Source organism: Esox lucius, chromosome 8, assembly GCF_011004845.1.
Source record: "Esox lucius isolate fEsoLuc1 chromosome 8, fEsoLuc1.pri, whole genome shotgun sequence".
Lineage (NCBI taxonomy): Eukaryota > Metazoa > Chordata > Actinopteri > Esociformes > Esocidae > Esox > Esox lucius.
The window spans coordinates 3,342,370-3,357,028 of NC_047576.1; the positions used below are offsets into that span (position 1 = coordinate 3,342,370).

Below are 14,659 nucleotides of genomic sequence, written 5' to 3' on the forward strand. Positions count from 1 at the left end.
GGGTATGGAATGGGTGAAGAGATTTGAGGACTGACGCGCAAAGAGCTCTAGGTGGTGATCGACTAAATAATTTAATGTAAACAAAATTAAGATGTTCTGTAATCTTTAAATGTCAACAACTGCTCTGTGAACAGAACTGAACAACAATCTGGGTTGTTTTGCCAAAATATGAAGATTAAAACAGCATAGTGATCAGTACATAGCATGCTGGATGCGGATTCTGTTGGCCCAATCACTTTTTGTTCTGCAGCGTACTGCTGGGGTTGCCAAGCAACCCAGTGGCTGAAAAGCCCAAACTTGATTGATGTATTTTATTGTCTTTTACCAATAAAATATGTCCTCCAAATGAACTCCGATAGTTCAGGTACTTTGAGCAACGGCATTTGGCACGTCGCAACTTTTTATCTAAACAAAACATTCAAGTGGTTTCATTGGGGGGGGGGGGCGCTTTTGTTGGACAAGTTATATTTGAAGTCCTTTCCACGATGAGCCGCGTCTGCTATGAAGCTAACTTAACTTCACTGTTCCTTGAGGGGAGTAGTTTGTAAGCTGGCCTGTCGGGACAGATGCACGTGTGTATGTGAGGCTGTGTGCTGCATGTGGGCGTCTTTCTTACCTCCAGGGATGCAGGGTTTGTAAGGGGCTGCAGGGGCTGCATGGACTCAATAGTGTTGGACTCTGGCAAGTGGGTGACAAACTGTAAGGCAAGACACGGGTCACATGGATCAGTGTGCTGACTTCAGCACGGTAACTGTTGCCTACCAGTGACTGAATACACCCCCAAGTCTCACTTTCGTTGGCTGACATTATAGGTCTGTGATAGACACCTGGCAACTGTTTGCAAATGGCAGCGCCCCCTTCCACATAGCCGCTGTTTTGGGATAACTGAGAGTAGCTGATTTTGTACGAGTGACAGTCTTTCATCAGATAGCTATAGGTGTTCTATAGAAGGCACCAGGCCATGTTACCGTTTCATTTGCTGTTTTACAATACTGTATTATTCTAGTCAAGGTCTATTTCTATAACCTTGATTGTTGCATTGACCTGGTCTGATACCCCACTGTAAACACTATCTGAGACTCCGGACACATAGATTGGTGATTTTGCAGAAGTGATTTAAAATGCTGTCCTGCTCCCATTTTTTTTTTTTACATTGGAATGCAAAAGTATTCACCCCTGATTGACCTTAACAAAATGATATTCAATCATTGTCATGACTACAGTATGGACATGCTTGACGCTGGCAAAGACTGGGTTGTTTTTCACAGAAAAAGAAACAAGATGCAGAGAAGCACACGCAGAAATATACTGACAAACATGCTTCAGTGACTGGGGGAGGAATGTACCTTTTGACAAGACAAAAATCAATGACACAATATGTATATTCAGACCCTTTACCATGACACTCTGAATTGAGCTCAGATGCATCTTTTGTCCTTTGGTCATCCTTGGGATGTCTCTACAATTAAATATAGTGAACATGATTGAGAAAGGCAAGTCCCATACTTCACAGTGCCTGTCGGAATGTGTCGAAGCACTTGAACATCCCTTTGGAGACCTGAAGATTGCAGTTCGTCAACGCTTCCCATGCAATCGCAAAAACTTCAGAGGATCAACAAGGAAGAATGGGAGAAACTGAGAAAATCCAGGTGTGCAAAGCTGGTAGAGACATACCGAAGAAGACTCAAAGCTGTGATCACTGCCAAAAGCCCTTCCACAAAGTATTGAATAAAGGGTCTGAATGTACATGACATAATTCATGTAACAAGGACTCTAGAAGGATATAACTCATTTTAATATGGATATTATCATTAAGGGATCCATTTAAAATACAAACCCGATTCCAAAAAAGTTGGGACACTGTTCAATTGTGAATAAAAACAGAATGCAATGATGTTTTTATTCAGAATACAAAATAGCTGACATATTTTATTCAGAATACAAAATAGCTGACATATTTTATTCAGAATAAAAAATAGCTGACATATCAAATGTTTAAACTGAGAAAATGTATAACTTTAATATGTTGTTCTAGAACTTGGATATAACTGTCAGCATTGATGGTGCCTTTCCAGATGTGTAGGCTGCCCATGCCACACGCACTCATGCAACCCCATACCATCAGAGATGCAGGCTTCTGAACTGAGCGCTGATAACAACTTGGGTTGTCCTTGTCCTCTTTAGTCTGGATGACATGGCGTCCCAGTTTTCCATGATGAACTTCAAATTTTGATTCCTCTGACCTCAGAACACTTTTCCACTTTGCCACAGTCCATTTTAAATTATCCTTGGCCCAGAGAAAACGCCTGCGCTTCTGGATCTGTTCAGATACGGCTTGTTTTTTTACCTATAGAGATTTAGCCCGGCAACAACAAATGGCACGGTGGATTGTGTTCACTGACTATGTTTTCTGGAAATATTCCTGAGCCCATGTTGTGATTTCCATCACAGTATCATTCCTGTATGAGATGCAGTGCCATCTGATGGCCCGAAGATCACGGGCATCCAGTATGGTTTTCCGGCCTTGACCCTTACGCACAGAGATTGTTCCAGATTCTCTGAATCTTTGGATGATATTATGCACTGTAGATGATGATAACTTCAAACTCTTTGCAATTTTTCTCTGAGAAACTCCTTTCTGATATTGCTCCACTATTTTTCGCCGCAGCATTGGGGGAATTAGTGATCCTCTGCCCATCTTGACTTCTGAGAGACACTGCCACTCTGAGAGGCTCTTTTTATACCCAATCATGTTGCCAATTGACATAATAAGTTGCAAATTGGTCCTCCAGCTGTTCCTTATCTGTACATTTAACTTTTCCGGCCTCTTATTGCTACCTGTCCCAACTTTTTTGGAATGTGTAGCTCTCATGAAATCCAAAATGAGCCAATATTTGGCGTGACATTACAAAATGTCTCACTTTCAACATTCGATATGTTATCTATATTCTATTGTGAATTAAATATAAGTTTATGAGATTTGTAAATTATTCCATTCCTTTTTTACTCACAATTTGTACAGCGTCCCAACTTTTTTGGAATCGGGTTTATAAGTCCACTAGTTGGCCAGTGAGCATCATGTCCTTCAAATTGAAAAAAACAACAGACACTTATTTATTATAGGATCATGAGTCAAAAACAAGATTATGCCAGGACACTGGTCTTGAGATACAGACCCAGAGGACTGAGACCATGAAAACTTAAAGTTGTAGAATATAAAATGTATTATCCATGTGGAAGCTAGATGAATTGCATCAAACCGTTTTAATTTAAACCAACTCTCCTCAATCCCCCATGTATTTCAGTTTCAAATTTTCTAAAAAAAGTTGGGGCGCTTTGTAAATGTAAAGAAACACAGAATGCAATGATGTGCAAATAATTTAAACCCAATATTCAATACAAAATTGTACAAAGATAACATATCAAATGGTGAAACTGATAAATGTTATTGTTTCATGAAAAATATCTGCCCACTTTCAATTTGATGCCAGCAACAAAAAAGCTGGGACAGGGACAACAAAAGACTGGAAAAGTTGTGTAATACTAAAAAACAACTGGTAGAACATCTCACAACTAATTAGGTTAATTGGCAATAGGTCAGTGACATGATCAGGTATAAAAAGGGCATCCCAGAGAGCATGTGTCTTGGAGAAGTAAAGATCGGGAGGGGTTCACCACTCTGTGAAAGACAAATAGTGCAACAATTTTAGAATATCAAGGCCAAAAACCAATATTGGATGGCTGTGATCTTCGGCCCCCCAGGTGGCACTGCATTAAAAACAAACACGATTCTGTAGTGGACATCACTGCATTAAAAACAAACATGATTCTGTAGTGGAAATCACTGCATTAAAAACAAACACGATTCTGTAGTGGAAATCACTGCATTAAAAACAAACACGATTCTGTAGTGGACATCACTGCATTAAAAACAAACATGATTCTGTAGTGGAAATCACTGCATTAAAAACAAACACGATTCTGTAGTGGAAATCACTGCATTAAAAACAAACATGATTCTGTAGTGGAAATCACTGCATTAAAAACAGACACGATTCTGTAGTGGAAATCACTGCATTAAAAACAAACATGATTCTGTAGTGGAAATCACTGCATGGGCTCAGGAACACTTCTGAAAACCATTGTCTGGGAACACAGTACATCGATTGCATCCGCAAATTAAAACCATCTACCATGCAAAAAAAAACAACATATATAAACAAGATCCAGAAACACCACCACCTTCTCTGGGCTCGAGCTCATTTAAGATGGACTGAGGCGAAGTGTAAAACTGTCCTGTGGTCTGACAAATCAAAATTAGAAATTATTTTTAGGAAATATGGACGCTGTGTTCTCTGGGCTAAAGAAGAGAGGGACCATCCAGCTTATTATCAGCGCATAGTTCAAAAGCCAGCTTCCGTGGGTGTGCATTAGTGTACATGGCATGGGTGACTTGCACATCTGTGAAGGCACCATTAATGCTGAACAAAATGTACAGGTTCTGGAGCAAGATATGCTGCCATGTCTTTCTCAGGGAAGTTTATTTCAGCAAGACAGTGCCAAATCACATTCTGCACGTATTACAACAGCATGGCTCTGTAGTAAAAGAGTCCAAGAGCAAAACTGGCCTTCCTGCAGTCCAGACCTGTCACCCACTGAAAACATTTGGCGCATCATGAAACGTAAAAAAAACGACAAAGGAGACCCTGAGCTTTTGAGCAGCTGAAATCCTATAACAAGCAGGAATGGGAAAACATTACACTTTGAAAACTACAGCCATTACTCCTCAGTTCCCAAACCCCTACACAGTGTTGTTAAAAGAAGAGGTGATGCAACAGTGTGGTAAACATGCCTCTGTCCAAACTTTTTTGAGATGTGTTGCTGGAATCAAATTCAAAATGTTCCAAAAACCACACAATTTCTCAGTAATTTCTTGTCTTTGTACTATTTTCCCAGCTTTTTGTAGAAACAGGGTTGTATATATTATAGGTAGTGTTGTTCAAATCTTTGTTCAACGTACAATTTTCAGCTGGCTCCTTAACCAATATTGGGGGGGGGGGGTTGTCATGGAGCCTGTATCTGATGAGGGTTAAAACTGCTGCTGGAGGTGACTTCTGCCAGGCTGAACACCACAGGTACTGTCTCCTCCCACGATGCATTTCTTCTCTCTCTGTATAAATGCTGGTGTGACTATACTTTGTTAACTATCTACAACAGCAGATGACCACTTCAAAGCCAAAGTAAATGAACATTTACTCATTGCTATCCAGATTTATCTCATTCTCTATATTTCCACAACAGCTGAAAGAATTACCATATTCACCCAGCATGTCAACATAAGCCTCTTCGGCAGGCTAGCTTTTCAAAGTTGCTGACCCAGCTGGAAGGCCGGCTATATAAGTAGATTTTCATTTACAGATCTGGGCGTTGCACATCACATCTGCAAAACTGTTGATATGGTCTCAGTATTCCTGGAACAGGAGGCTCTTCAGAAACCAGCGCAAAACATAAAACTGGACACTGCATCATTGAGAGGAGCTAGTCTCACTAGTAATAAAGAGAGCTGGTTGGGAAAAACAAGCATCTCCAAGACAACAGTGAATTACGTTATCTCATAATTACTCATCGCTCACACCTCATTATGTCCTCATCAATTCAATAGATGTTTTCTCACCCCTCTAACCCAGCTATGCTCTAAATAACAATGGCCCCACGTCGTGCGTCACCTTCTAAATAATCCGATTGAAGACCTCCACCCACTCGATTAGTGTTCTGTTTACATCTGGTTTAGGTAGACGTTTTGCGGCCGCTGCTTTTGCTGCATCACACCTTCAGACCCTTTCGTCTTGTGATAATGACTTGACGTGTGAAGTGTTCTGTGAACACAGTGCTCGTTTAGAAAAGGGGGTCCGCCCTGCAAAAATTGGGGTCAATACCGTGTGCTGAGCTTGTGATCTATGGGAGAGTGAGGTTTTTGGAGAGGAAGCTCCTACGCTTTATGGATCAATGTCTTGTGGGCAGCAGGCAGGAAGCCCCTGGCTACATTGCCTCATGAAGGAGAGTGGGTGGAAGGAAGAGAAATGCAGCAATGTAAAGGCAACAAGGGAGGCAGGAATCACAGTGAAGCTGTTTGAAAATGGGTTCAGGTTTCCAAAATGACGGCCATTTGACAAGGGTGATATGTGAATTAGGATTTTGGTAATGATAAATACCGTATCATGTGCTAGTGGCCTAAATCAAACCCATTTATTCTTACAATAACTCAGAATATGGGAGATGATCTTTGTGCACTGAACCATAACCACGGGAAGTAGGGGTGCCGTGCCCCTCCCCCCCGCACCTCCCAACCAATTTAGGAAAATTATTACTACTGTTTGACTGCACACGACGCCCAGTCCATAGTTCGTCTGTTCAGTGGCAACAAGGCACAAATCACCACTGCCGATGGCCACACATCATCCAAGGGTCCGGTAGTGCTACCAATGGGCACCAGTCATCCAAGGGTCCCGTAGTGCTACCAATGGGCACCAGTCATCCAAGGGTCCCGTAGTGCTACCAATGGGCACCTGTCATCCAAGGGTCCGGTAGTGCTACCAATGGGCTCCAGTCATCCAAGGGTCCGGTAGTGCTACCAATGGGCACCAGTCATCCAAGGGTCCGGTAGTGCTACCAATGGGCACCAGTCATCCAAGGGTCCGGAAGTGCTACCAATGGGCACCAGTCATCCAAGGGTCCGGTAGTGCTACCAATGGGCACCAGTCATCCAAGGGTTCGGTAGTGCTACCAATGGGCACCAGTCATCCAAGGGTCCGGTAGTGCTACCAATGGGCACCAGTCATCCAAGGGTCCCGTAGTGCTACCAATGGGCACCAGTCATCCATCCAGTTTGTGTGTCACTCGTCAATACTGTCGACTGTGTATCGAGTCCCGTTGGACCGTTGTCAGCACCCCCAGATCAAAACGTCGGCACAGTGGGTCTTTTGATAAGCACTGTTCAAACTGCTGATGTAGACTTCATTGATTAGTTTGCATTTAAATGTGGCCTAAAAGAACATCCATACGCACCCCTGCATCCTTGCGTAATGTGGGCTAACAGGCTGGCTGCAGTGCCCTTTTTTATTTGAAGGCTTTAAAAAGCAAGCTATTGATCATATGTCAATAGACAAAAGACAGGAGGTGTTTCCGCATCACAATAATCACACAATCATGTTCAGGTTAAATCCTCCGTAGCCTAGAAACTGAGTTGATCTCAACATACAGTACTGTTCGGAAAACGCATATAGATGTCTATAGCATGTTTCTATATTTTAAGTGTTCTTGGAAACATGTCAGTGTTTCAGCACATAGTCAATAGGGATTGTAGCTCATTGTGAACTCTAAGACACTAATGTGGTTAGCTGTTTTCATTATATAGTCTGGCCTACATGCATGAATCTGGGTTGTGTTCAATTCAGAATTTCCTGTTTGACGCTCACTCAACACGTGGGTTTACACGCTAATTGAATTTGCCAGACAACACAGCATGTAGAATTTAAATTTGTGTTTGAATGACAGGAAGCTGAAATTATTACATTGAAATGTACACCTGGATAGCATTTCACTATTCTCTGTACATTCTATCAGGAAATCACGTTCAAATTCTTAACCATAGAATAGACAATAACAAAAACCATGCAACCACATTATCTTTTATTTATAGGCTTGTTCTGGCCCTGACAAAAACTATGCATAAAATTTTAGATCTACATGTATTTTGTAAGGAAATAAATTAACACATTTTATATTTCTAAAACAATTTTCAAGTTGCCGGCATAGAACAAGAACTTGTTAATAAATGTTTGTCATTGTGCTTTAGTAGAATCTCCTGACTCCAGGTCAACAGGACTTCCTGCTGTATCACTCTAACGTAAAAGTTAATAAAAAATTAAAGATAGAGTTCGACTGCTTCTCACAAAAGATGGTTTGCGTGTCTCCTCACATTCCCCAAGTTCAAAACAAAATCCGGCAGAGTATTATGAAGACACAGTATTATGAAGACACAGTATTATGAAGACACAGTATTATGAAGACAGTATTATGAAGACACAGTATTATGAAGACACAGTATTATAAAGACAGTATTATGAAGACAGTATTATGAAGACACAGTATTACACATGAGTCATGATCACATGGAACTCTCTTTCATCTTTAATTACAGAAGCGAACAGCAAAATGACCTTTAAAAGACTTCAAAACATGGAGTCTAAAAGACTATGGCACACCAAGGACTGTGGAGAGAAAAACAAACACAATATCTAAAACACACTCACACACTAACACGCACAGACACAATCCACACAGACACAGGGTTTCCCCCTAGTGAGCGACACAAAAACTCAAAGAGCATCAGCCAAGAAAAATGCCTATGGCGTCAGGTGATAGAATGCTACATTGTGTTTGGTCTCATTAGATAAACTGGCACACGTTTGACATGCTGTAATCACCAAGAGATCACTCTCTGCAAATAAATGATCACCAGCATTTCAAAGACCAACAAGGCTTTCCCCACAACTCTGGGATTTTGTAAAATAGGTCACAATGGCAACTCGTAAAAAATCCTTAAATGTACAGTAAGGTTTGAATATATCGCTCCACTGGCCAATTTTTTTTATTTTTTATTTTTATAAATGCCGTTTTTTTTCCTCTTGGATAGGCTAACACCGATTTGTTTTACAGGACAAAATCCCTTCCATCGCATTGTGTTAGCATAAGGGTAACACACGTGCCAGCTTATCTGATGAGACCCAGCACTTTCATTAGCTGACGCTTAAACTTACTCTAGAACTTAAATGTATGTAATGTATGCATGCATGGACCAATTGTTTTTACTTGTGTTTGATACAAGTTGTAGGGCTGTTTTGGTCTGTCAGTATGTCAGTGACTAAAAATGTCTTATGAACTGTGTTTTCTCTAGGTCCCAGGAAAAGCAGCTGTTCCTAATTGGGTTCCAAAAAGCTAATTGGGTTCCAAATTAATAAATTAACTTCCCAAAATAAACTGCAAAGCACATGGTGTACATTTGTTGGCCTTGTTTTGGGGCAGAGGTCTTTACAATAATAGCCAGCATGCATCTCAATCATACTTGTTCACATGCAAATGCTAATTAATTTAACTGAAAAGACAACCCATCTCAGAATATAAAATGACATTCACATGAATATTTTGTCTTCCTTAATCGTTAATATTGGGAATATGTCCCGAAAATCTATAGTTTGAACACTCAAATGTCTCATGTTGTTAGCGCACACCACAGGGTGATGTAAATACTTGCCCATGCTCAACTATTGTGGGTGACTGTATGACAGCCAAGTCTTGCACCTTGCTTATCTCAATATCTGCGGTGCTGCTTGTGGCAACTTCATTTTTCTGTGTCAATTCTGAACTGAGCAGAACCTGACGTAAACAATAGAATAGTATCTCTTCCTGAGGTTAGATTTCCCACTGTGCAAAATCCTTTTAGAAAGATGTGTTTTCAACCAGAAAGAAGTCTCTTCAACGTCTTGTTCTAGAAGGATTACCTTAAATTGTCCCACTGATTTTCCTTGGTTCCCCAGACAACACACAATTATTCAGTATCATTGGCCTACGACAGTTTTGCACACATTATAGTCATTAGTGAAGTCTACAGTACACATCCTTTACATATGATTCACATTTAACTGCCTAAAAGCAAATCTACAATCCAATTACGCTTGATTTTTCCCAATGATCTACACAAAAGTACTGTAGACAATATTTCAAATGAATAAACAAAATAAACAATGTTATTAATTGCATGTCTTCAAACCCCGGAGTTAGTTCTTGGAGGAAGCCATTTTAGGCTTCCATTACAGCTCTATAATGTTTAATATGATTATACTGATTATTAGGAATACATTCATGTATAGATTCTGTCCAAATTAGTCACCATCATAACATTTGGCTAGCAGTAAATGGTGGACAGTAATATTGAATCCGTGCCTCTGATTTTACTATGAGGTTAAAATTAAGACTGAAGCCTTAGGAACACTCAACACCTATTGGAAAGCCATTCTAGTATCTTTAGCAATCCAATGGTATGTTTTTAGAAGCTTGCTACTAGTTTTTGCCTTTTAGCTTTGCTCTTTCACTCAATCTTATTTAATTTATGAAGCCCCTTTACCTCAGCAGTTGTCAGAAACTGCTTTAAGAAATACCCAGTATGAAACCCCAAAGAGCAAAAAAAAATAGTAAATGCACAGTGGCTAGGGAAAACTCCATAGTAGGGTCTTTGCATATTTTGTTTGGATCCTAAGGAACTTCCCAATCCCTGCCAATGACAAGCATACCCATCACATGACATCTCAAAACTCGAAAATAGAACAATATTGAAAACACTACAAATTATAGGCCTTGATTAACAAGGAAGAAAACCTGCGCTTAAAATGCACTCGTAAGCATCCATTATGTATTGAGGCTGTAAAGTAATACTGCATGATAACAGGGCAACAAATATTTCACTAAAAGCATTGGAAAACCTAGTGTTATGTCAAACAGTGTGGCGTCAGCACAAAGTCAAGGACATGCTTGTCATCTGTGGAGTTGGAAGAGTTGTCAGGCTCAAAATATTTTTGGTTATCAAAAATTATTAACAGCTGTAACGGCTGCCAATTGGCGTCCCACTAAGGAATAACTCTAGGGTGTAAAGAGAAGCGTTGAATGCATGTTTATTTTGGATTTAAAATGTTCTATAACTTTCTTTCGCCTGTGAAAATGTGGAGTATGTGGCGTAGCACTGCATGGGGGGTTAATAAATGTAATCCCTTTTGTAATACATTTTAAACCAGCAAAATGTGAAGACTAAAAAAGGGGAGGACATTGACCAGACAATGACATTTGTAAAATAAAAAACATGCTCACTTACTCCAAAGTAAGGGAAGGGATTTTAAGCTTGTCCCTTCTAGACTTCATCGTTTTACGATTCCTGCCAAGTGGGACCTCACTTGACCGTAGGTTGCACCTCACTTGTAACAGTGCGGCACTGGTGATTTCGCTGACCGTTTCTCTATCATCGTACGGCGGGAACTAAAAATAACTGTCAACAACCTATCGTTCATCCGTGGATTCAGCATATCGTCGCTTGCTAAAACGTGTCAACGAAAGCATAGTCTGTATAGGAAATCCGTTTCTGTAAATGAGCGAGTCAAGTGTGCAGTCCAAAGCGCACCAGCACTGAACTGAGGAGCGACAGTGCGGTTGGAACGTTGGTCACTCCTGTGACTATAGCGGGGGCAGATGGCTCGAGCGGGGGCGAGGGCAATGAGGGTAATAAGGTTTGATCAAACTAATCAAGCGCCTGGAAAAAAGGGTATTGAGAAAAAGCTGTCAAAATAAAAATAAAAAAAATACTGCAAGATTACCAAATTAAATATAGCTTTCCTTGCGGTTTGTTGGAGAACAAGGTGCAAATAACCGAGGTGGGGTAGTGGTTGTTCAGTCCTCCTTATTGTGAGATGAGTCTGCTAAATATAAAAAAGTAAACTACGGATAATATAATCGTCCTATTTGTTTAAAATGCAGCGGTGACATTTTTATACTGTGGTAAAAATGAAAGTAAAATCTTCCAAATTAAACGAACACCCCTATCTTGTGCCTTGGTATAAACCATTTATTTCCACCGAAGGCGCTCGTGTCAACTGCTTGAATACCGCCAGGCGAGGGTGATAAGCATGGTGTCGTGCAGTCGCAACCCGAAACGATTCGTTCTTCTTAAATGCTCAAGTGTTGAGCACAAGCTGGTGGTGTAGCCTGTTTGTTAATACAAATCGGTTTCCATCAATAACATTAAATCATCTATGTTGCTTCATGTATATTTTTGCTTTATATATTTCTTTATTCTAAAGTAGGCCTACTATTTAGGTATCGTGTGACAAGAATTTCATTATGCAGGATGTAACTGTTATTCGGTGCATTTGATAAATACACTTTTGAACTTGAAATTGATGCAGTTACTGATCGTAGCCACGGTCTTTGGTCGTGTAACGCCACGTTGCCATGAAATTATCGGAGCTACCCTACTGTGAATGTATTTATCCACGAGATCAAACGCTTGACTAAACATGTCACTTGGGAAAAACGAGTAAAGGAACCTAGAGTCAGTAAAAAGACACCCTGTGTAATCTTGACTATTTTGCATCCAGATATATTATCTGTGTTTTGTGAGTGTTTACATAAAATTAAGTGGAGTAAAAAAAAAAACGGCCTTTATTATGACCCTTTGCTGGTCCCCACAAGGGAAAAGTCAATGTCACATTATACGGATTAGGTTTAGGGTCAAACTTACAATTTTGGCTCGGGTTAGAATTGGGATTTGAGTATTGTATTTAGGTTTGAGGTTTGGTTGTATTTAGGCATACACATTAGTTAAAGTTAGGGCTAAAGTTAAAGTTAGTTTTCTGTTTCCCCACCGGAATTGAATTTCCAGACTGAAATGGTTTAATCGTATTTATTTTTTGGGAGGGGGGTTATTTATCACATGTAAATCACAAATCCCAGTTTGGTAGCATGTTTTAGGGCAGTAAGTCTTAGAACTAACTTTAAACATTCAGATATGTTGCAAGTATATGAAAATTCTAAAGTGTGTGTGGGTGGGGCAGGGGGCTTATCAGAGTTGTATTGTCTGTAAGTGTTTAGTGTTTGTTCATGTGCTTGTTCACATTTTACTGAACTGGAGGCGATGGCAAGTCGTGTGTGCTAAGCATGTTTACATGTGCTGCCCAAGTTTTCATGCATTGCGAATGTCCATCTGCGTGTGCGTATGTGTGTCGATAGAATTCCTGCATGTATATTATTCCAATAACAACTGGGCCACAGCAGTTACTAAGACAGAACATGGTTACTGGTAGTTGCTAGGAGCCTGCACACACTAGATATGACCCTACGTATCAGTGATATTGAATGCTTGGAAGGAAACATTTTGGATTACCAGGATACACTCCCCCTGATCATCTCCATCATATAAAAGCAATAAAACGACAACTCTTTTGTCAGCAATATGTACAGCATTGTCATGTGGAACAATAGATCCTGTGTCCATTAGTTAGTATAGATTATTAATATTTAGGACATGAATTGGACTTCCCTAGCCTGGAAAAGTAGCATCTCACATTGCACTCCCTGTTGGCACACAATGTGGAATAGGGGCATGTGGTGTTAGCTAAATAAACTGGTACCCAGGCTAGGGATTCCCTGTTGATGTTTTCCTCTTGTTTTGAGGAGCTTGGTGCTTGGAATAGCAGAGGAGAGCAGGTTCCTCGGTTACCATGGTGACAGGGCATATACCTTCAACTCACTATTGTGTAAATATCTCTTCACCACCCGGATGGGCATGCAGGCAGAACAGAAACAATAGTGCACCATGTGAGCTACAGCTTACTTTGCTAACATATTTAATGCACAGTTTTCTAAGGCACTGCTTTGCAATGCAGCTGTGCCACTGTGACCCAGGTTCATATCCTGTTGTGGTCTCCTCCAAAGCTGTAGTTTCCAGCAGTGTGTAAAAAGCAGAATGTTCTGGTGATATGCTCTTGCTACAACACAGGTTCCGACCTTTCAACTCTACCAGGCATGCTGGGAGTCTGTTTCCCGGCAAGAGACAAAGCCAAGCACTGGTTAAAAAGTAATTATATTCTATGGTCAGCATATTGAAATGAACCAGCCATTAAAACAAAAGTCACATCTTTTACAGCTTGTTCCAAGTCTCAATCCTTGTGGATGTATGCGATGTTATAGATTGGTATAACATAACACTAAATATATTTATATACATATATATCGATCTCTGAGGCCTACACAACTATGAAAGCTATCAATCAATCAGTCACATTTATTTATAAAGCCCTTTTACATCAGCAGCTGTCACAAAGTGCTTTTACAAAACCCCTGGCCTTAAACCCCAAGGAGCAAACAACAGTAGTGTTGAATTTAGGTGGCTAGGGAAAACTCCTCAAGAAGGCCAAAATTTAGGAAGAAACCTAAAGAGGACCCAGGCTCAGAGGGGAGACCAGTCCTCTCCTGGCTGAGTCGGGTGAACATATTATAATACAAATTATAACAATTAATAAATGCGTGTGGGCTGAGTCCAGAGTCTATTTAAACTTAGTCCAGGTCGGAAGCATGACCAGATGGACAAGGACAGGGACAACACGGGGGAGGCGTCAGCACAGTGGCAGCTGAAATCGTCAGGTATCATCTTGATCTGCAACTCAACCTGGAAGACTTTGGACAGGGACAGCAACAAGTCTTTCAAGCCAGGTACTCCTCAGGTGTTGGCCAAGACCTCATGTCCCCCTATGTTTAAAAACAGCAGGAGACAGGGAAAATTTAGAAAATGCATTCCTTAGATCTACAAGGATTTGTAGTAGAGAAGGAGAACTGACCCTACTCCCCCAGCACAATAATATAGCACCATATGGCACTATCCTTCAGACCTTAACAGACCTTAACAGACCGACATACCATCACACACTCAATAACTCATACAAGCTCACACAATCAAGAAGATTTCAGGCCAAATCCCATGTTAGATTGCTAACGACAAGTGTGTCCTAATAGTTGAATGCTTACTTTGCTTTTCCAAAAATGCTAATTGAAATAAATA

General features: G+C 40.5%; 1 protein-coding gene across 3 annotated transcripts in view; it reads right to left on the reverse strand.

Moving 5' to 3' along the window:
• LOC105026197 (microtubule-associated serine/threonine-protein kinase 3) overlaps nt 1-11,422 on the reverse strand; it is a 43,984-nt gene extending 32,562 nt beyond the window's left edge. The window contains exons 1-2 of one of the 3 annotated variants that reach the window (XM_020049366.2): nt 10,925-11,422; nt 617-697 (exon numbers count right to left, since the gene is read on the reverse strand). In XM_020049366.2, coding sequence (XP_019904925.2) covers nt 617-697; nt 10,925-10,971 — 128 coding nt within the window. In that variant the 5' untranslated portion in view covers nt 10,972-11,422. The remainder of the gene's footprint in view (nt 1-616; nt 698-10,924) is intronic. The other 2 variants (XM_010897496.3, XM_020049368.2) reach the window with 2 other exon arrangements.
• Between the last annotated feature and the right edge of the window lie 3,237 nt (nt 11,423-14,659).